The following is a 22,212-nucleotide window of genomic DNA, read 5'->3' as shown; positions in this document are numbered from 1 at the left end:
GAGAACATCGGACGCCGCATTGGAGGATCTAACGCGCAGGGTGCGGCAACTGGAGAAGAGAGCGGCTGACGCAGAAGGGCGCAACAGGCGCAATAACATTCGCGTGGTAGGTCTACCCGAAAATGTCGAAGGGGGCGACATGGTCTCATATCTGGAGAACTGGCTGCGAGATGTGGTGGTCCCTGAGGGCCTGACGCACTTCTATACACTGGAAAGAGCTCATAGGGTTCCGGCTCGACCTCCGGCCCCGGGCCGCCCCCCCCGACCAGTGATAGCCCGGCTGCTACATTTCAGGGACCGGGACATTATCCTGCGGCACGCCAGGTCGGATGGTCCGTACAAGGTGGACAACGCATCCGTGTCTCTATTTCCCGATTATTCCCAGGAGGTCCAACGCTGCCGCTTCTCCTTCGTCGCTGTTAAGAGAGCTCTCCGCGACGAGGGGGTGCAGTACTCTTTGCTGTTCCCTGCGCGCTTGAAGGTGCTGGTAGATGGAGTGGCGACGTTCTGCGACACACCAGACGACGCTTGGCAGTGGTTGGAACGGTACAGAGCGGGCAAGGATGGCACGGGTACCTGGGCGGAGGCTGCGGAGGACCGACCGAAACCGCGTAGGAGCAAGCGCAATCGGAGGCGAGAGCAGAACAGGCGGTCCCCATCGGCGTCGCAGACTGAACTGGAGAGGCAGGCCGCCCTTCAGGCGGTGTCGATCATCTCTGGAGTGGTGACGGAGGCCCCGGCGGTGGACTCGGGCTCCCGGTTGGGCTCTGATGAAGCGGAGCGTGGAGGTTCGGATGGGGGCTCGGAGAAGGACCCTGAGGAGTTGCCTCAGGTCACTCCGCAGACTGCCGATGGACTGATGGACGAATGATCTCCAGGAGGCTGAGTGAAGGACAGTAAGGAGGTGGGCTCAGCCTGTGGGGGGAGACATTACCGGGGTTGATGGGGTCTTGCTGCCTGGGGCGCTAGGAAGGCCGCTGTCACCTGTCCTACTGGGGTGTTGCTGGAACGCGAGGAGACCCTGGTACAATCAATGGGTCGGTGGTGCTGCTGGGGGGGAGGGGGGAGGTCTATTCTTAGTCGGGATCAGCCTCTCACGGTGTGGTGGGTCTCTGGCTATCCGGCCGGCTGGTGTGGAGTCACCTCCTCGATCTCACATAACTTGTGAGTCTCTGGTAGTTCCCAGAGTTTCCCTCGTTAGCGGGGGTAAGGTTTGGATGGGTAACAATTGTTTGGCGCCTGTTCTGGGGGTGGGTGGGTTGGGGGTTGGTTGGGGTTGTTGCAGGTTGCAGGGGATTGTCAGTGTGCCGACAGGGCTGTCAGGGACTGGACTCCGCTATAGACCTATTGATGGCGGCTAGATTGGAACTGAAATGTGTTACCTGGAATGTGCGGGGGCTCAACTCCATGAGGAAGAGATATAAGGTGCATGCATACCTGGTGCGCAGGGGGGTTCAGGTAGCTTTTCTGCAGGAAACGCACTTAACACTGGCAGAGGGGCAAGCGCTGCAGCGGCGATGGAGGGGGCAACTCTTCTATACTACCTATTCTGCTCATGCTAGGGGGGTGTTGATTTGGGTGCGAGCAGGTGTCCCCTTTCAGCCCATGACGACGAGGGTGGATTCAGATGGGAGGTTTGTGGCAGTACTAGGGCGACTGGATGGTCGGGATGTTACGCTCTGCAGTGTTTATGTTCCAAACTTTGACCAGGCCGCGTTCTTCTCTACGCTGTCGAGGAGGATGGCGACTATGCTGGTGGGCACGGTGTACATGGGGGGGGACTTTAACTCAGTGGTGGATGTGGAGATAGATCGTTCCCACCCTCCGCTGGCTCAATCGGTGGTGCGCAGGGTGGCCAAGGCTCGGAGGCACTGGCAAGGGCAGTGGGGGCTTTTAGACGCCTGGCGGACGCATCACCCCGTCGATAGGGATTATTCGTTCTACTCCACGCCACATGATCTACACGTGCGCCTTGACACTTTTCTTTGTACGGCTGGGGCCCAGGAACTCACACGCAGCAGTGAATACCTGGCGAGGACCATCTCGGACCACAACCCTTGCTTACTTACGGTCCTCTGGTCCAGACAGCGGCAACCGATCCCCACGTGGCGGCTGAACCCGCTGGCACTGGAAGACCCGATATTTCACGCAGAGGTGCAAGAGTGCATTGAGCGTTACTTTCAAGAGAACACGGGCACCGCGACCACTAGAGCGATCGAGTGGGACGCCTTTAAGGTGGTGGTGCGGGGCGCGTGCCTCTCGTCCTCGGCGGGGGTACGTAGGTCACTGTTGGCTGATGTAGCGCGGGAGGAGACCTCACTGCGGCAGGTGGAGAAGGATAGCCACGTGGAGGGGGGCAATAAGGAGGAAGTGTTGGCTGCTAGGGAGCGAGTTGCCGTCCAAGTGGAGAGGCTCCGCTGCCATGATTACCGGGAGTACATGGTCCGAGCACACGCAGAGAGGGACCGGGTCGGTTCGCTGTTGGCGTGGCTGGCCAACCCTCAATCTAGGGGTACGCCAATACTATCGCTGACCACACCGGCCGGGGACTTGGTTTATTCGCAACAGGAAATCAATAACCAGTTCCTAGCTTATTACTCGGAACTCTATCGGAGCAGATTGTCGGCGTCACCGGCGGGATTGGATGCCTTCCTCGATGAAGCGCAGTTACCACGGCTAAACTCGGAGCAGGGAACCGCGCTGGGTGCAGCTATCACCCTGGAGGAGATCAGAACGGCGGTTAAGCACATGGCCAGGAAGAAAACGCCAGGGGGTGACGGACTCCCGGTGGAGTTTTACGCCGCATATGTTGACCTCCTAGCGCCTCAACTACATCAGGTGTATGGGGAGGCGTGGGATCGGGGCAGGTTACCAGTGTCGACGAGGGAGGCGATTATAGTGCCGTTATTGAAGAAAGGCGGGCTTCCCACGGCTAGAACGGCATATCGCCCGCTCTCGATGCTCACTGTGGACTATAAGGTGTTGAGCAGGATCCTGGCCACACGATTATCTGTCCATATGTGCTCTCTGGTACACCCGGACCAGTCGGGCTTCATCCCCACGCGGAACACCTCGACGTGTATACGGCGCCTGATACGGGTCATGGAAGTTGAGGGGGAGGGCCCCCAGGATGCGGCCGTGCTCTCGGTAGACATCGAAAAGGCATTCGATAGTGTGGAATGGCCATATCTGTTCTGCGTGCTTCTTCGGTTCGGGTTAGGGGACGGTTTCGTCCGCTGGACGCGGCTGCTGTATGAGTCTGCCACTGCTAGGGTCCGCACGGGCCGCTCAATATCTGCGGCATGCCCAGTGGAACGAGGCACCCGACAGGGTTGCTCTTTGTCCCCGCTCCTCTTCGCTTTGGCGATTGAACCTTTGGCAGCACAGGCTCGACAGGGACGGCATTATGAGGGGGTGTCCCTGCGCGGGTTGTCGCATTATATCTCCTTGTATGCCGACGATCTCCTGATGTACTTGGCTGATGTGGAGGCTTCGGTGCGGGGTGCGCGGGCCTTGCTTCATGAGTTCGGCGAATTGTCGGGGCTGCAGGTTAACTGGCTTAAGACCTGTCTATTCCCCTTGACTCCCCGTTGCATCCAGCCTGCGGAGCTCGGGGGTTTGCGCTGGGAATCGGAGTGCCTGCCATACCTCGGAGTCTGCATTTATCATACCCACTCGCACCTATATGAAGGGAATGTGGGCAGAGCCCTGAGGGGTATTAGAGGCAGCATGGGATTTTGGCGCACTCTCCCATTGTCTGTGGCCGGTCGGATAGCGCTGCTGAAGATGGTGGCCCTACCACGCCTGCTTTATTTTTTCCGCACGCTGCCGGTGTGGATCCCGCTCTCTTTTTTTCGGATGCTGCGGTCGATGGTGATAGGGTTTATCTGGGGCTCTGGCAGGAGACGTGTAGCTTTGAACACCTTGCTTAGGTCCCGGGAGGAGGGCGGCCTGGCGGTACCGGATTTTGAGTGGTATTACCTGGCGGCGCAGCTACAGTGGCTCACGATGGCTGTGGCGCGGGAGTTTAGAGGCCCGGACGGCCCGCAGGGTCGGATTATACAACGACACGTCCTGTCCTTCATCGTGCTCCAGCAGGGGCTTCGGTTGGATCAGCTGACTTTGGAGGAGCGCACCCTTCGCCAGTGCTGGCTTCGTAGCCAAAAACGGGCGGGATGTCACACTCCTTATGCGCCAGAGATCCCCCTGGGCATGTGTACTGCCCTCCCGCATGGTGGGGACTGGTTGGCGCTGGCCACCTGGGAGGATCTCGGGGTCCACATGATAGGGGACTTGTATGGGGATGGTGCCCTGCTGTCGTTCCGCGACCTACAGGAGGCCTTCGATCTGCCGAGGGGTGACTTTTTGCTCCATGCGGCTCTAGTGACTGGGATTCAGAAACGCTGGAGGTTGGGGCTGGTAGAACCTCCCACCTCGTTGGGCTGCCAGTACGTTGTGATGGCAGATGGCGCTCATAAGGCTATCACCTGCCTATACCGGAGATTGGCGCTGGATGGGCCGCCCCCCCTGGATAGGTTGCGGGAGCGCTGGGAGAGTGACATCGGTCGGCCGATACCGGAGACGACCTGGCCCCAGCTTGTACGTAGGGCCTGGAAGGGCACGCGCAATGTTAGGTTCCAACTGGTCCAATACTTCACTCTACATAGGGCGTATTGGACGCCGGCCAAGATCCAACGGGTCTTTGGAGGCGCGCACTCGGTATGTCCTCGCTGCAATACGGAGGGTGCTGATTTTGGGCATATGTTCTGGGCATGCGCGGGGCTTGGCACATACTGGGCTGATGTTATGTTTTGCTTGAATGAGGTCACGGAACGACAGATCGATACGGACATGGGGGCCTGCCTCTTACTCTGGTTTCCACATACTCCAGCCACGAAAATTACCAGTAAGTTCTTCGACCTGGGGCTAATCCTGGCCAAAAGGGAGCTCACACTGCACTGGAAATCTAGGGGGGGACCCAGCTTCCTGAGGTGGCGGGAGTGTTTCCAGCAATGGGCGACTAGTGAAGGGACACTTAGATTACAATTAGCCAGTCGCGCCGCTAATGATAAAGCGCTAGATGCGGCCAGGGCATGGAGCGCGCTAGTGGTGGACCTACAGGCACTGTCAGAAGCTGATGGGGATGATGAGGTTGACGTGCCGGCGAGCCAGGAGGGGGCGACAGTTGGGGAGAGAGCGGGAACATTGGTTGAGGATGTGGCATGCTAGACCGCGTAACCTGCAGCAGGCGAGATTGACGGCATGGGCCGAACGGGATGGAGGATGGAAGGGGTAACGTGCGCGGATTGGGGCAGCGCCTGGACTCCCGCTTGGCCGGGGGGCCGAACTTGGAGAAGCTCAGGAGGAGTCGCCCGCTTTCTTATGGAGGTCTATTGTATGTCACGAGAGAGACAGTAGAGGGCACACTGACAAGGGGGGGTGGGGGTAGTGGGGGTGGTGGGAGAGATGGATAGGGCTTTCTTAGTTGGGGATGTTGAGACGCTGCATTATTGAGCATCAGCGCGATGGAGGAACGTATGAAGCATGACTGTGCGGTGCTACACAGACTCAATAATGATCTGTTTGGTTAAAAAGAAATTCATTTGGGCAGTAGGGCCAGCTCTTTGCTGGGGCCAGGGGTGGGGGAGAAACGGAAAAGCAGATACTAGATCGTTCTGTCGAGCAGATGTCATTGTTTCCTTGTACGATTTCCTGGACCGGTGTTTACTAGCTATTGCCGCCCGACCTCCGGGATGCGGGTTACACGGCTGTGTAAAACTTGTTTTACAACTGATGTAGGTCATTGCTAATTGATGAGACACTCGAAATAACTGTCTGTATGTTTACTATATATCTGCAATAAAAATACAGTTTACAAAAAAAAAACCTAGTAAGATATGCCTGCGTACATACACTGTCTTAGCACCATGATGGAACTATATCTGCTATTTACTCTTTTTGGTGCTTTTAATCACTCTGATCTGCTTCGGATTATAGTAGAACAATGGTTCCTATGGCATACGATTTTGTATAACTTAATATTTATAACAGGCTCAATGGCAATGAAAACATTGGAAGGAGGGTGGCAAAAGAAAGAGAGACGCACACTTGTACCATGAAGGATATTTCCTTATATTTAAGAATTGATAATGAAAAATACATGTAAATAACTTGCGACATACAAATATTATACAAAGTGCAGTGTATCCCAAGTGAATATTAAGCGAACCAAGAAAGTGTATAACAAAGTGAACTATACAGGTTTCAGCTGTGAATATTTACAAAAAACAGGAAACTAGACTCTAAACCAATTATATCAACAAATGATTAGCCAGCTGCTATAAAATTATAGAAACTGTGTTGGTCTGATTTGTTTCCTAGGGCGTCGACGGCGTTTCGACCATTAGAATAAAGGTCTCATCAGGACTGGGCAGTGAGGGACATCTTGCACCAGGGTGTAAATAGCCCAAGCGTGTGAAAGTAAACTGAATTTACTTACAGTGAACCCGGCCGGGCACACTGTAGGCACAGTTGGTAGCGTGTCTTTATTTTGTTTAGTTTTAGATATTCGCGGTCAATGCCGTTCCACCGCCAAGTTTCACAGGTGTGCTTGGCGCTTTCAAATCGTGCTGCTCGATGGCTGGCTCCGATCAAACCTCTAGTAAGGGGAGTGACACGCTACCAACTGTGCCTACAGTGTGCCCGGCCGGGTTCACTGTAAGTAAATTCAGTTTACTTTCACACGCTTGGGCTATTTACACCCTGGTGCAAGATGTCCCTCACTGCCCAGTCCTGATGAGACCTTTATTCTAATGGTCGAAACGCCGTCGACGCCCTAGGAAACAAATCAGACCAACACAGTTTCTATAATTTTATAGCAGCTGGCTAATCATTTGTTGATATAATTGGTTTAGAGTCTAGTTTCCTGTTTTTTGTAAATATTCACAGCTGAAACCTGTATAGTTCACTTTGTTATACACTTTCTTGGTTCGCTTAATATTCACTTGGGATACACTGCACTTTGTATAATATTTGTATGTCGCAAGTTATTTACATGTATTTTTCATTATCAATTCTTAAATATAAGGAAATATCCTTCATGGTACAAGTGTGCGTCTCTCTTTCTTTTGCCACCCTCCTTCCAATGTTTTCATTGCCATTGAGCCTGTTATAAATATTAAGTTATACAAAATCGTATGCCATAGGAACCATTGTTTTTCTATATAAACGTACTGCCCTGGTTCCGCTGTGAGTAGGGTTTCCCTTGTTTTTACATTTCGGATTATAGTAGAACATGTATTTTATACAAGAATAAAGTTGGTTCAATAAGTATATTGAAAACGTCCCATTGTGTATTCTCTATGTATTTCTCTGAGAACAAAGAGCCCAAGTGACTGAGCTAAAGGGTTCTGATCTTTTACCACGACCCGATGGGTCAGGATTGTCATGTTCATTGGTTGCTAGAAACCATTCGCTCCCTTGTTGGGTTAGGGGGGCTTATGGTGGGACTGCGAGCTAGCTGGTCTCCAGGACAATAAATACTACGGCTGTGCATGGAATCAGTCTAGGCACCTAACCAAAAGTTTGTTTACCACAACGTGCAGGTCCTACGGATTAGTGGGAACTACACGACAAAACCTTGTGGAATTATCCCTGCCTTCAAATGCTCCTTACGCATGTGTGCATGCAGTTTCGTTCTGATATACTTTCTCTTGGCTTTGTCTAATTTCTCCAGAAGTATTTGTCTGGGACTAGATAGTGTCACTGGTTGTGATGAAAATAATGCGGGGCCACTAGTAATCTTCACTATATATTTATCAGTGTAAAGAGGAGCTTCCCTATCTTACATCCTACTGTATAGCACAAAACAATAATACCCTGTACATGGAAGGACAAATTATTCAGTGCAACCTATAATTATGCCTTTGCGGTGTTGCCACAGCCCCAAGTTTGATTCTCACAACTCTAAGGCAACCATACTTAAAAAGGCCAATGTTCCATTGGTATCCCACTTTTGGGAAAAGAACCATTCAGCATAAAAAATGAGTTGACAGGTCATCGATAGCGATGTCATTCAGGCAAGAGGAGGTGACCTTACAAACAGTCTCAGCAAAATTAGAGGTAAAATGGATTGAGCTGTGTAACTCTATAAACCAAGGCCTGAATACGACTGAGGAATGGCACACTTTTGTGGCCCCATTAGTGATGGTAATTGCACGATTCCCGCAGGCACACTTCAATTATGTATTATCTGACTGGAGTCACAGATTATCTACTGTGATGGCATGTAGTGTGGTGGATCGCGGATCCTAACTCAACATTTCTGAGCTTCCCTGCATGGGGTAAACAATGCTAAAGCTTTTATACTTCTTGTTGTACTGGGTCATATTACAAGGATAACATTTGCTTCCTTTCTTTACATACAGTTCCGTATTAGGCCCCCATGTAAGTAAAAAAACATTTTCATCACACTTGGGTGGTGTGCAATTACTTTTGGTGTGTATTCTGGCTTTATAAGGTAGGCTTATGCTATATAATGGCCCTGATATTAAGGCTCCCATTTCAAGTTGTTTTCTGTGTTCCCTCACTAGGTGTCCCTCATATTATAAGGTCCTAATGAGATCCCATATTCTATAGTGGGTCAAAACATCGTCAACAAGTACCAAACAAACTCTGTATCCCAATCCTTTGCACAGAAGGATTGTTTGGAGACTCCTTTGTGAACTAAATTTAGGTTGTTGGTTTTTGGTGTTGGGAACCCATGTTTTTCTTATTATTAATGTATATTGTTCTTTTGTAAAGGGATCTTTGTATGTGTCCCCTTTGGGTTCTGTTGCACATGGGACATGTTCTATTGTGTATGTGGTTTTGAATTCTATGTCAGGACTGGAGGCGAGGATTATGCGAGGATTATGCCTTCTTTCTTCACTTTAATAAACAGCAGCGAAGATACAAGGAGACTAAGTTTCCCATGAACCAAAGGGAAACATGTAGTCAAACAAAAACACGTGGTAACAACCAATCAAAGCACACAGATCCAATGTACAATCAGGGCTTAGGCAGCCCAACATAGTCCATCAACACTGTCCTCTCTTCCTCTTTCTTCGCTGCTATGCAGCAAGTTAAGTACTCTTCAATTTCTCTGTCTAGTGCTGGATTATGATGTAGTTGCTTGATTATGCTAATGATGTTCTTATGACGGACGCAGCTTTGCGCAGTATTTATGTATGCTTTGTGATGTTCATGATGTTGTAGCGCTTCACGCTGTGTTTATGACTGCTTTTTCATGCTGAGTTTAATTTTGAAGTGTTTTATGTCGGGCGCTGTTTCGCACCGCGTTACTTTATGCTGAAAGTTTTTCATTGCAGGCAGCGCGTGTTTTTCCCTTCCCGGGAAGTGTTTCTTTAGTTTTATCTACCACAGCGTGTGGGCTGCTCTGTGGAGATTTCAACCGCGGGCACGGTTTCCCGTCCCTACGCGGTTTCTCGCTGGTGTGGTACCAGTCTTCCCGCGGCCAGAGGGCGTAGCAGGCAGTGCGGCGCGGCACCGTTTGATCTTTTGAAGAGTTTTCAAATGTCGCGCCCGCGCATCTGTGGAACCGGGTCTGAGGGAGACGCCTGAAGGGTGTAGTACAGCGGCCGTGAGCAGTTGTCTTGCCGTTTTTCCAGTGCCCACGCTCTGTGCCTTGGCCCACAACCTCCGGTTGAAGGCAGAGCATGTATCTGCAGCTGGTGCTGTTACGCCTATTGAAGTCTCGTATTTCTTGAGGGCACTGTGAGGGACATTACCCAGACCTGTTACCCTGTGGGAGGGTTGTTGGATTTAAGTTGCCAGCGTTGTCCCTGGGCTTGGACCCCCATATAATTGTGGTTTATCCGCGCACATAAGAATTTTCTGGCTGACACCCAGTCTGTTAAGGACTTAGCTTGCGGGCCCAGTGGTAACACACTTGTATTTCTTATAAGTCACTGGTCTAGCTCATCAGTATGGAGTATTATGATGATGACTATCAGGAGGAAGAAGACCCCCTCGCTGACATGCCATGGGGTGAGGCTTTCTATGAGGCGGTAGATACCTCTATTTACAAGGCTGTTGACCAGGCTATCTCCATTCTTGAGGACAGGCTTTCACACCAGATTGAGTAAGCTTTTGAAAACATTTCTCAGCAGATTGCCTACCCTGCCCCCCATGTTCCGTCTACTTCTGCCCCCCATGTTCCGTCTACTTAGGACTCTTAGCCCCCCACCACCGAAACGTTCAGGCGACGCGGGTGTAGATGGGAATGCTTTTGACCGCCTTAGGCAGGCCTTTATGGCTAGTCGTCCAGTGGTTCCTACCACGGTTCCCCCTGCTCCAGACACAGGTTGCCCGACATGTCAGGTTTCCTTTTCTATTACCCCAGTCCCTCAGGATCTTCCTGGGACATCTCAGAATCCCCCAAGTACTGCGGACATGTTGGACCCCAACAACATAGTCCACCTGCGGTCATCTGAGTGGATCCCAGCCGATAAAGTTGGGGTCTATGTGGCCGCCCACATTCGGCGTCCTCTCGAGAAGGAGGCTCGCAATTGTTTGCGGGCACAGTGCCCCCGCCCCACCCCAGACAGTAAGGTGACCCTGACGCCCGATATCGACCTGCGGACGGGCAACTTCCTCCAGAAGTTCATAAGAGACCCCAAGAAGGGGATAGATAGATCCTGGAGGGCCTGCCAGGATAAACTCCTGGACGCCCTAGGCCCAATCACAAACATTTTGGATATGGCGGAGGAGGCCAAAGAGTCAGGTTCTATTATTTCCCCCGAGACCCTCTCAGGCTGGGCACAATGTGTAGTGATCTTCATGGGAAATGCAAATTGTGCTCTTTCCACAGAGCGCCGCCGGTCCCTTCTCATTAAAATTGACCCGAAGTTAGGGGATCTGGCGGATTCGGAAGCGGGCGCTATCGCACAAGGAGGCCTCTTCGGCGAGCCCTTTGATAAGGAGCTTGGTAAATTTGTAAACACCTTCACTTCGCTAGACCGGGCTCAATCTACGATCAAGAAGGTGTTCCCTTGTTTTTTTCGCAGGGCCGGCCGAGGCAGGGGCCGCTCGGCCGGTCGCCAACAGCACCAGAACAACCAGAGAGTCTCCGGTCAGTACCAAGACCAAGCAAGATTCGGAAACTTTTACCCCATAAGAGGAAGGAGGGATAAAGGGAGAGGATACCGGAGGAGCTGCAGCCTCCAGCCCAGGTGAGAGTTTTCCCTTCTTCCCCACAAGACATAGGCGGGCAGTTGGCAAGGTATTTTCAGGCTTGGTTGACCATTACACACGATGCGTGGGTTCTACAGACTGTGAGGGGTTTTCACATAGAGTTCGAAGGGACCCCAAAGCTATCGTCCCCTCCCCGTACTATCTATTTCTCTGTTCAGGACTCCCTCCTAGTGGACGAAGAAGTTTCTTCTCTCATCAGAAAGGGTGCTATCACCCTCACTACCCCACATGCTCGAGGATTTTTGAGCAATATTTTCCTGGTCGACAAGACCGATGGGGGCAAGAGACCAGTGATCAAATTGAGCGACTTCAATCAATGGCTGGTTTACCACCATTTCAAGACGGAGGGAATCCATCTTCTCAGGGACGTGCTACAGCCTCTCGACTGGATGGTTCTCTTGGACCTCAAAGATGCGTATCTGGTGGTTCTGATTTTCCCGCCCCACCAGCAGTTCCTCCAATTCCACTGGGGTCATCACACTTACGAGTTCACGTCTCACCCGTTCGGCCTCTTGTTGGTCCCTTGGTGTTTTACCAAGGTTCTCAGCCCAGTGGTGGAATTCCTGCGATCCAGGGGTGTACGGCTGATCATATACCTCGACAACCTACTCTTGATGGCAGCTTGTCCCACACGCCCGTTGAAACAGCAGCAGATGGCGGTTTCACGCCTTCAGGATCTGGGGTTTGTCCTCAACGAGAAAAAATCTTTGTTGCGGCCCACCCAGAACATTACGTTCTTGGGATTCATCATAGACTCCACAGTCTCCACACTCAGCCTTCCAGGCAGGAAAATGTCCAAAATCCGCCACGAGCTGCGTCACGTGCTCGCCAAGCAACGAATTTCCCTTCGGCAACTAGCTCGGGTGGTAGGCCTCTTGTCCGCTTCCATTCAGGCCATCTTTCCGGGTCCGCTCCAGTACAGGGCCCTGCAGCGCCTTAAGGGATTGTTCCTTCGCAAAGGGTATCCGTATTCACACAAGGTCTGCTTGTCCACCGAGGCAAGGTCAGAAATTTTGTGGTGGTTAGACCACATGGAAGCTTGGAACGGAAGAGCAATCTTCAGTTCCTCTCCGGACATGGTAATAGAATCGGATACCAGCAGGCTCGGTTGGGGTGCCAGATCCGGAGATCTCTCTACAGGAGGGTTGTGGTCACTCGACGAACAAAGGTTACACATAAACTGTTTGGAGCTTTTGGCCGGGTCCTTTGAGGTACATTGCTGGACGAAAGATTCAGTGCAGTCGTGTGTGCTCCTAAAATGGACAACATCTCGGCGGTCCGTTATGTGAACCATATGGGGGCACAAAGTCAAAAGCCCAGTCTGATCTGGCGGCAAGTTTCTGGCAGTATTGCCTCGAGAATCACGTCTCCGTCACGGCAGAGACAATTTGGAAGCTGATTTCCAATCTCTCACTTTCGGGATTCCAGTGTCTGGCGTTTGGACCAGTCGGTTTTCGCGAGCCTGAGCGACCTTTGGGGCACGTGCTCAGTGGACCTGTTTGCGTCCAGACTGGACCACCAGCTCCCACGTTTTTTCAGCTGGCGGCCGGATCCTCTGGCAACAGCTACGGACGCATTTCTCCAGAACTGGAGTGCGGAGCAGGGCTATGCATTCCTGCCCTTCGCAATGATTACGAGGGTGACTGCGCAAGTTTGCAGGCAAGCAGCAGATCTGGTCGTGATCACTCCGCTTTGGAGGTCTTAAGTGTGGTTTCCTGTTCTAGTGGAACTTTCTTGGGATTTCCCAATCCGACTACCCCTGTTTCCAACTCTCCTCATGAGTCCGGAAGGGTCTCTTCCTCCGATAGTGTCCAAGAACTCTCTGCGGCTCATGGCGATTTCAGGAGCAGATGGGAGGCCTCTGGCCTTTCGAGAGAGGCTGAGTCCTTTATCTCTAAGGCATTGGCAGACAGTACGATCAAAAGGTACAGATCCGCATGGAACAGATGGACCCGTTGGTGTGTGCGAAGTGGTCGTGATCCCTTGGTCGCGGATGTGGTCCACATCGTGAATTATTTGGCTCAACTGGCCTCCGACAGTCTGGCTTATCGGTCGGTTAATACCTTCAGGTCAGCGGTGTCGTCTGGCCACGTCCCAGTGGAGGGCGTACCAGTAGGCGAACACCCCTTTGTTTGTCGTCTGTTGTGGGGCATTCGCCTCTCCCTTCCGCCAGAGCCGCGTTACTCCGCTCTATGGGATGTTAATCAGGTTCTTAACCTGTTTTTGTCCTGGCAACAGAATAAGTACCTCTCCAGGAAGGAGTTGTCAGCAAAATTGGCCATGCTTCTGTGCCTCATTTCTTGTAGAAGAGTGTCGGACGTATTGGATATTTCTAACAGAATATTTACTCAGATGGGGTCACGTTTACGTTGCTTAGACGCACTAAGTGCCATACCAGGTCTATTTCCTATCCAGAGTTTCCGGATTCCCAGAAAGTAATGCGTGGTTCGTTGCCTTAAGGCTTATGAGGCGATGACGGAGGAGTTCCGACCCCTGGGGAGAGGCAACTCCTCATTTAGCTTCGGAAGCCCTTTAAGGCGGTTTCCTCACTCACTATTGCCAGATGGGTCCGTTGGGTGATGCAGGAAGCAGGCATCAGCCTGAACCAGTTTGGTGCTCATTCTGCGAGAGGAGCCATGGCTTTGCAGGCTTTCAGTCTGGGGGCGCATTTAGGGGATATCTTCAATGCGGCAGACTGGTCCTCAGATTTCACGTTCAAAAGGTTTTATTTTAAACCAATTTTTAACATGGCTCATTTGGTTGTGGGCAAGCTTTAAACAAGCATAATTCTCGCCTCCAGTCCTGACATAGAATGAAAAATTTCCTAGCTAATGTAACGGAAAGTTTCAATTCTATTAAGGACTCGGAGGCGAGGATTATCCTGCCCTTGACTCCTGGAGGAGATCCCTCCCCGTATGACAGTAAGTAATATGGTTCCTTCAAATGTTAAGTTTTGGCTTATTCTGCACTGTTTGACTCACATGTGTTTACTGTTCAGTGCTCCTCTGGTAATTTGTTTCCCTTTGTCCTCAGGCTCGGATTCCAACAAACAGGATTCCTGGAGAGCGAAGAGAAGCTGTCTGCGCGCTCCAAAAGAGGAAGAGAGGACAGTGTTGATGGACTATGTTGGGCTGCCTAAGCCCTGATTGGACATTGGATCTTTGTGCTTTGATTGGTTGTTACCATGTGTTTTTGTTTGACTACATGTTTCCCTTTGGTTCATGGGAAACGTAGTCATCTTGTATCTTCGCTGCTGTTTATTAAAGTGAAGAAAGAAGGCATAATCCTCGCCTCCGATTCCTTAATAGAATTGAAACTTTGTTACGTTAGCTAGGAAATTTTTCATTATACTAAACACTTTCACAAGTGCTTTTATGCTGTGAATCATTATTTAGATGTATTCAGTGTTGAATCTTCCCTAAATTGCGTCCTACTCTATTTTTGATTTATGTAACTGTGCTTGTGTTGATATAATTATACATATATTTTTTCAAAAGGAACCACTGTGATAAAAATAATAATTTATAGCCCTGGCTCTTTTTGAGTAGGGTTGCCCTTGTGCAGTGGGCAGCAATCTAAACGTGGCACCGTGGAAAATACCAGCTGAAAGAGGTTATCTTGCATAGGGGATAAGACCATTCTTGCGACATGGTGCTTTCACCTTCTCATAGGTTACTCGTACCCCTTGCTGGTGAAGGCGACCTTCTGTTGGAGGAAAAAAGTCTCTGGATAGGGTGATTTGCTGACTCGCCAGCAGATCGAATGTTAGGGTACATACCAAGGGCTGATACGCTACACTTTCCTTCTGACCTTTTCTCCTAATGATGAAATCCAGTGACTCGTAAGGATCAGCGCAAATTTAGCATTATGACTGTACTAGATTGCCGTTTGTAAACAAGAAAGACAGAAAATATTCAGGTTAGCTCCTTCAAACAATTTGCAACACAATATGCACAGCTTAAATTCAGAGTGTTATTGTCTAAGCTACCTGAGCTGAAGAAAGAAAGGGGGGGGCAGGAGGTAAGAAAAGGAAAAAAAAATATCAAAAATCCATCACAATTCTGGGCCTAGGGTCCACATTTGGAAACTGCTGAGCAACAGACAAACAGTCTCTGATCCTCAACTTTCAACAGCAAGAATTATACTAGTTATTTCTTGCATACATACAAGTAAGAGTAATAGGTCTGCCACTGCATATGCAGGCTTGACCAGTACTGGCATGTAAAGCTATGACTTAACAGCATTTGAGGCAGTTTACGGTCCTGCTACTGGTTGGCTGTGTGCCCTAAAATCATAGAATGGGAAAGAGACATTATTCATTTGGAAAAGCGGAGGAGATTGCTTAGAGTTGGAGTGGGAATGTGAAGCGAAGTCTCATGCCTGTTTTGTCAGCAGGAAAATTGTGAGTTGCTCATTCGTGTATCCAAGTGAAAGGGAAGTCAGTACATCTATCCTGTTTTTGTAGTGAAAGGCTATGGGGAAAATCTCTACTGTTTCTGTAGTGAGAAGTTAGGGACAAATATAGTCAGATTGTGGAAATGACAGGTCTGAGCAATGCCATGTATATTCGAGCGGGAGGCTGTGGTGATCTCTTTAGTAAATGCTAAGGGTATTAAAAGGGATAGATGGATTCTCCTGCCTAATCAGAGCTGTGTCATTACATATGTGGCTTTCAGGAGTTTTCAGAGTCATACCATAAACCTTGATACATACATCCAACGCCTCCAACAATCAGCACCTCCTGAGAACCGCAGTGTGCCATTGCTCGTTCAGTTATCTCTACCAACATAGAGAATAAGGTTTCCTGAGGAGACAAAACACCAACATAATTCAGTGAACATTTGTATAGTACTGATTTCTATGTTTTCCATTTTTGAAGGACCCCAAAGAAAAGACATATATACATGTTCAGTAGGATAATGGTACTTACCCCGTAAGCATCTGTTCTTGGCACTTAGAGCTGTAGATTCACATGCTTTGCATACTCCTGCCATCTAGTGTTGGGTCCTAATGTTTGCAAATTGTTTTTCTTTGAAGACGTCTTTCCAGTCACAAGATAAGGTGACTCCTCCTTTCGGTGAGTGCGCATGGCATCGCACCATTGTGAGATTGTTTTCCCGCAAGAGTGTGAGAATGGAGTAAGTGAGTGTAATAAGGAGATGTCCTTGTGTAGATAACATGAATAATGAATTCTGCAACAACTACAGGTGCCCGGGGAGGCGCATGTGATTCTACAGCACTACATGCCAAGAACTGATGCTTACTGGGTAAATAACATTATCTGTTCGAGGCATGTGTGCTGTAGATACACATGCTTTGCACAGACTATAAAGCAGTATTCTCCTAAAGTGGTCGCTAACCAGTAGATGTTGCAGTTGTCTGGAAAAGTGTTTTTAGCACTGCTTGCCCTACATTGGCTTGTTGGTGTACTAGTACATCCCCACATTAAGTGTTTGATAAATGTCTATGATGTAGACCATGTTGCTACTTTACAAATGCCAGCTATAGTAATGTTACCTAACAAAGCCACAGATGCCCCTATTTTGCGAATGGAATACACTCTAGGGGTATAGATAAAGTTCTTTTGGCTTCTGTGTAGCAAGTTTGAATGCACTTAACAATCTATATTGAAATTGCAGCTTTAGAAATAGGATTGCCTTAATGAGGTGGTGTAAATGAAACAAACACTTGCTTTGTTTTACGAAAATCTTTTGTTCTTTCGATATAATACAATAAAGCTCTTTTGACGTCAAGTGTGTTAAGAGCTCGTTTTGCTACTAAATCAGGTTGAGGAAAGAACACAGGTAACTCAACTGATTGGTTAATATGTAAAGCAGAAACCACTTTGGGAAGGAATTTGGGATTGGTACGAAGAACTACTCTTTCTTTATGGAGTTGAATAAAGGGTTTTTCTAAAGGTAATGCCTTTAGCTCACCAACTCTCAATGAAGTGATTCCAATGAGGAATGCAACTTTCCAAGAGAGCAACTGTAAAGGACACCTGTGTAGCGGTTCAAAGGGTGAACCCATAAGTCTTCTAAGTACAATATTAAGATTCCACACTGGTGCAGGTGGAATCCTTGGTGGTATAACTCTTTTTAAGCCCTCCATAAATGCTTTAATTAAAGGAAATTCGAACAAAGACAAATGCTGTCTGTTTGGCAAATAAGCAGCTACTGCTGCAAGGTGCAACCTAACAGATGTGTCACCTGGCCCGCATCCATGTAGGTTTAAAAGCTAACAGACAATATTCTGAATAGAAGCATCTAGAGGTAGAATTTTGTTGTTGTTCATTTCCATGTTGCTGCATAGCAAGCTCTGGTAGTAGTTTATTTGCTTCTTTTAGAATAGCCATTCAGTCTGATGGTAAATTTAAAATACCCAAATTCTATGACTTCAGGAGCCAAATAGCTAAGTTGAGCTCTTTGGAATTTGGATGCTTGATTTCTCCAAGGTTCTGAGTGAGGAGAATGGAGGGGAGATTAATCTTTTGATGTAGAACTACTGAGAGCTCTAACAGGGTGGTGTACCACGGTTGACGGGCCCATGTGGGAGCTTCCAAAATCAGTGTGAGTGATATTTGCCCGAGTTTCCAAACCAGAAACAGAAGGAGTGGGAGAGGCAGAAAATGGTAGGCACATTTCCCTGACCAATTCATCCATAGGGCCTTGCCTTTGGAGTGAGGGTGTGGGAACCTGGAGGTGAAGTTTGGGCATTGTGCGTTGTCTGCTGTGGCGAACAGATCTATTTGTGGGTATCCCCATTGTTGAAAGTATGGAAGGAGAACTTGGGGATGAAGTTCCCACTTGTGTATTTGCGGTCTCCTTCTGCTGAGGAGGTTGGCAATTTGATTGTTCACTCCCGGGAGGTGTTCTGCCAGAGGATGAATCTTGTGATGGATTGCACATTTCCAAATTGTCTGAGACAGGCGTGACAGTTGGAGAGAGTGTGTCCCCTTGTTTTTGTACATAGTACATTGCAGTCATGTTGTCTGTGCGGACCACGACAACATTGCCTGTGAGATGAGACTTTCAGCGCTAGAAACACTGCTAGAAGCTCTAGATAGTCTGTGTTTGTCGTCCCAGGTGCCTTGGATTGTGTAATGATGGAGATGTGTACCCCAACCGGTAAGAGATGAGTCTGCTGTTAACTTGTGGGACAGGGTCGATAAAAGTAGGCCCTTTTTTGATACATTTTGTGGGTTCCACCACTGCAGAGAGCGATGGGTGCGGATGTCTACCAACACTAGATCTGTTAATTGACCCTGTGACTGATTCCACTGACTTGCTAATGGACACATGTGTAGTCTTGCATGAGGTACTATTGCAATGTATGAAACCATCATTCCCAGTAGGCGCACAAAAGTCCTGGCTGGCAAGGTTTTGTTAGTTTGGAACTGCAGCAATAGAGTTTGGATGTTGGAAATTCTGGCTACATTGGGGAGGCTAGAGTCGTGTGAGTGTTGAGAGTGGCTCCTAGATAAGATTGTATCTGTAAAGACAGTAGGTGAGACTTTTGAATGTTTTTTTTAAAAATATTTTTATTGCAGAGACATAGAAAAACACCAGCTTGCAAGGCATACTTCAGCTGACCCATATTAGGAAGAGTCATAATGAGTAGTATAATGTCACATGGCCATTCAGCCCACACCCCGGAGGTCGGGCGGCATTTGTGTATCGCACGCTGAAGGCACACCATCAGAACTAGTGTAGGCATTCAAAGTCTTATTGATCATCTGCAATTTTTTTCTCTTTTTTATGTTCCTCTTAACCCCAACCCCCCGCCCCCTCCCCAAACTGTTCAACTTGACTGCAACGAGTGCTACAATCATGTGCTGAGCCACATCCTACACTTTAGGCTGCGTTCGTGATATTTCCTCCGGATATATATGCATACTAATGTGCAGCCCGTCCTCCCCCGCCCCACCCCACCCCCAACACATAACCTTATTCTTCAGAATCTCTGTTCCTCATCCTGCTCTCTCGTCCTCTAAGGATTTCGCATAAGGCTTTATAGTCTTTACAGGTCCATTCCAGATTACATTTGCGGTTTCGATCCCCCCCTCCCCTCTGGTGTGCTCCCTTACTGCCCCCCTTCCAATCCATGATACTGTCTCCACTTGGCCCACACTCTGCGGAATTTTTTGGGGCAGCCTCTCGCTTTATAGGTCACCCTTTCTGCTGCCATATAAAGATCTAGCCCCCTTCTCCATTCCTCAATGTCAGGCGTCTCTGTGGCCCCCCAGTATTTTGCTATATCTCTTTTGGCAACTACCAACGCTAGCACCAAGAAGATGAGCAGTGGGCGTGGCAGGTCCACCTCACTCGTCATGCCCAGTAGGGCCAACTTAGGTTCCAGTGTTAATTCCACTCCTAATACTTCCCCCAGTTCAGTGAAAATGTGTGACCAGTAGGTTTGTATGTTTGTGCACGCCCATATGGTATGGTAGAAGCCCCCTTGTTGTTGGCGGCACCGAAGGCATGCTGGGTCGCTTATTTTCCCCATTTTAAGGAGTCGTGTTCTATCAAAATACGTCCTGTGGAGCGCGTTTAGCTGAATGAGACGTAGCCTAGATTTGATCGCTACTTCTCGGGGGTGCATGAGGACGATCTCCCAGTCCAGGTCTTCCATCACCCCCACATCTGCCTCCCATATGCCCCTAAGTTTTGTCAAGTCACCCAGCATGTTATTAGTCAGCGTTTTGTATGTGAGGGAGACCGCCTTGCCCATTATCTGTTCCTGGAGGAGTCTGCCCTCCAGTGGCGCGTATTCTGGCATTTCCGTGAGCGTGATATTTTGTGCCCTCCAAGCATGTCTCAGCTGTGTATATTTGAACATTTGTGAGTGGTGTAGCCCAAACTCCGTCCGAAGTGCCTGGAATGACTTTAGTTCTCCCCTGGAGATCACGTCACCTATGTTCGATATACCGATGTCGTCCCACCTTTGAAAGCCCCGCAGCTTACAGAGTTCTTTTAGCCATTGGCAGTGCCATAACGGCGTTTGTCTGGTAGGTTTCCCTTCCCATCCCATACGTTTCGTAGCATTAAGCCACGCTCTCAGAGTGATTACCGTCGCCGGTAGGAGCGACTTCCTCGCCTTACCATCGTATAGATAGTATAGTATGTTTTTGGGTGACAGTTTGTACCTTTCGAGTGCATATGTCGGGTGGTCCGCCGGGACATGGATCCAGTCATTTATCGAAGTCAAGTGTTCCGCCCAATAGTAGGCCTCTAGGTTGGGTAGAGAGATCCCCCAATTGTATTGGTGTCTTTGGAGTGTCTGCAGGGCTATCCGTGGTTGCTTTCCTAGCCATAGAAAGGTGCGAAGATCCGCATGTATCTTCGGTATCGTAGTGGTCGGAAGTGGGTAATATTAATTTTGAAGCGCGTAGAGGAACTTAGGTAAGGTAATCATTTTGTACATTGCCGCCCGGCCCAAAAGAGTGAGCGGCAACTGTTTCCATCTGTTCATGTCCAGTACTGCGTCCCCCATGATCCGTTCTATATTTTTGGTAAATGAGAGTTTCCTGTCTAGGGTAATATATATGCCCAGATACTGGAAGCCTGTGGAGGTAGTGACCAGGCGCTCAGGCACGTTCCCCCACTGCTCCCTCCCCTGTGGATCATATAGAACCGACTTGTGCCAGTTTATGGTATGGCCTGCTCTCGCTCCAAAACTGTCTAGTTCCCTAAATAACTCCGGCACCGTACTGTCGGGTTTAGTGATGTACAGCAGGACATCGTCGGCATAAAGTGATATTTTTTCCTGCGCTGCCACTGAGGGTTCTCGCGAAAAGCCCTGAATACCCGGGTTCCGTCTTATCCTTAGTGCCAAGATTTCGATGGTAAGTGTGAATAGGAGGGGGGATAACGGGCATCCCTGGCGTGTACCCCTTTCAACTTGGAATTCGCGGGATAGTCTCCCATGCACTCGCGCTCTCGGGGCAGTGTATAGGAGCTGTAACCAGCCCCGCAGTTTTGGGCCGAAGCCAAACCTTTGAAGCGCCGCCATGAGAAAGGGCCAATGCACCGCATCGAACGCTTTTTCGGCGTCGAGTGAAAGGAACCAGTGTGGTTCACCCCTCCCCTTGACTTCCTGCAACCAGTTGTGTGTGCGCCTGAGGTTTAATTTGGTTGCTCTATCCGGGAGAAACCCCGACTGGTCCATATGGACGAGGTCTGGGATTACCGATCTCAGGCGAGTTGCTAAGATAGTCGCAATAATCTTCACCTCCATATTAAGGAGAGAGATGGGGCGGTGGGAGGCACATTCATCTTTAGGTTTGCCCTCCTTATATATCGGCACAATGGTGGCCAGTGCGAGGTCAGGTGGCAGAATCCCCTCCTGGTACGATTCAGTAAAGAGGGTTTTAAGGTGTCGCGTCAGGAGATCAGCAGCCTTTTTAAAGAATTCCGCTGGGAACCCGTTTGGACACGGCGTCTTACCTGTTTTCAATTTGGCTATGGCTTCCGATATCTCGTCTAACGTGATATCCGTTTCCAGCGCCGTACAGGTTTCGGAAGACAGTGCTGGTATCTCCGTCTGTTCCATATACTGTAGCGCCACGTCGGTGTCTCCCAAGGCTTTGGCTTCATAGAAGCGTTCGTAGTGGGTCGCGAATGCCTCTACTATCTCCTCATCATTGCTCACCAATCCCCCGTCCTCCGACTTAATTTGTTCCACCCACCTTGCCGCCTTTTCTTTCCTACTCAGCCAAGCCAGGAGCCTACTCTATTTATCCCCCACATCGTATAGACGATGGAGCGTTGCCAGGGATTGTGTCCTCGCCTCATTCGAGACCACCTCTCTATATTTCTGTTGAGTATCGAGCAGTTGTCGCAGAGTGTCTGGACCCTTGTGTGCTTGATATTCCTCATCCAGTTTCAAGATAGTGGCCTCCATGTCTGCCACCTCCGCTTGTTGTTTCAGTCTTTCCTCCCCCAGCCTCCTCTGTATTCT

The 22,212-nt window shown here is 49.5% G+C and overlaps 1 protein-coding gene across 6 annotated transcripts in view; it reads right to left on the bottom strand.

The window, feature by feature from the left end:
- Positions 1–22,212, bottom strand: part of OSGEP (O-sialoglycoprotein endopeptidase) — a 1,118,717-nt gene that overhangs the window by 235,925 nt on the left and 860,580 nt on the right. For all 6 annotated transcript variants that reach the window (XM_086927086.1, XM_086927089.1, XM_086927085.1 and 3 more), the window contains one exon: positions 15,967–16,057. In XM_086927086.1, coding sequence (XP_086783212.1) covers positions 15,967–16,057 — 91 coding nt within the window. The remainder of the gene's footprint in view (positions 1–15,966; positions 16,058–22,212) is intronic.

The sequence above is a fragment of the Lissotriton vulgaris genome, chromosome 6 (genome assembly GCF_964263255.1).
Source record: "Lissotriton vulgaris chromosome 6, aLisVul1.2, whole genome shotgun sequence".
NCBI classification, from domain to species: domain Eukaryota; kingdom Metazoa; phylum Chordata; class Amphibia; order Caudata; family Salamandridae; genus Lissotriton; species Lissotriton vulgaris.
Note: the sequence above shows the minus strand (reverse complement) of the source record. Positions and strands in the feature narration are given on the sequence as shown.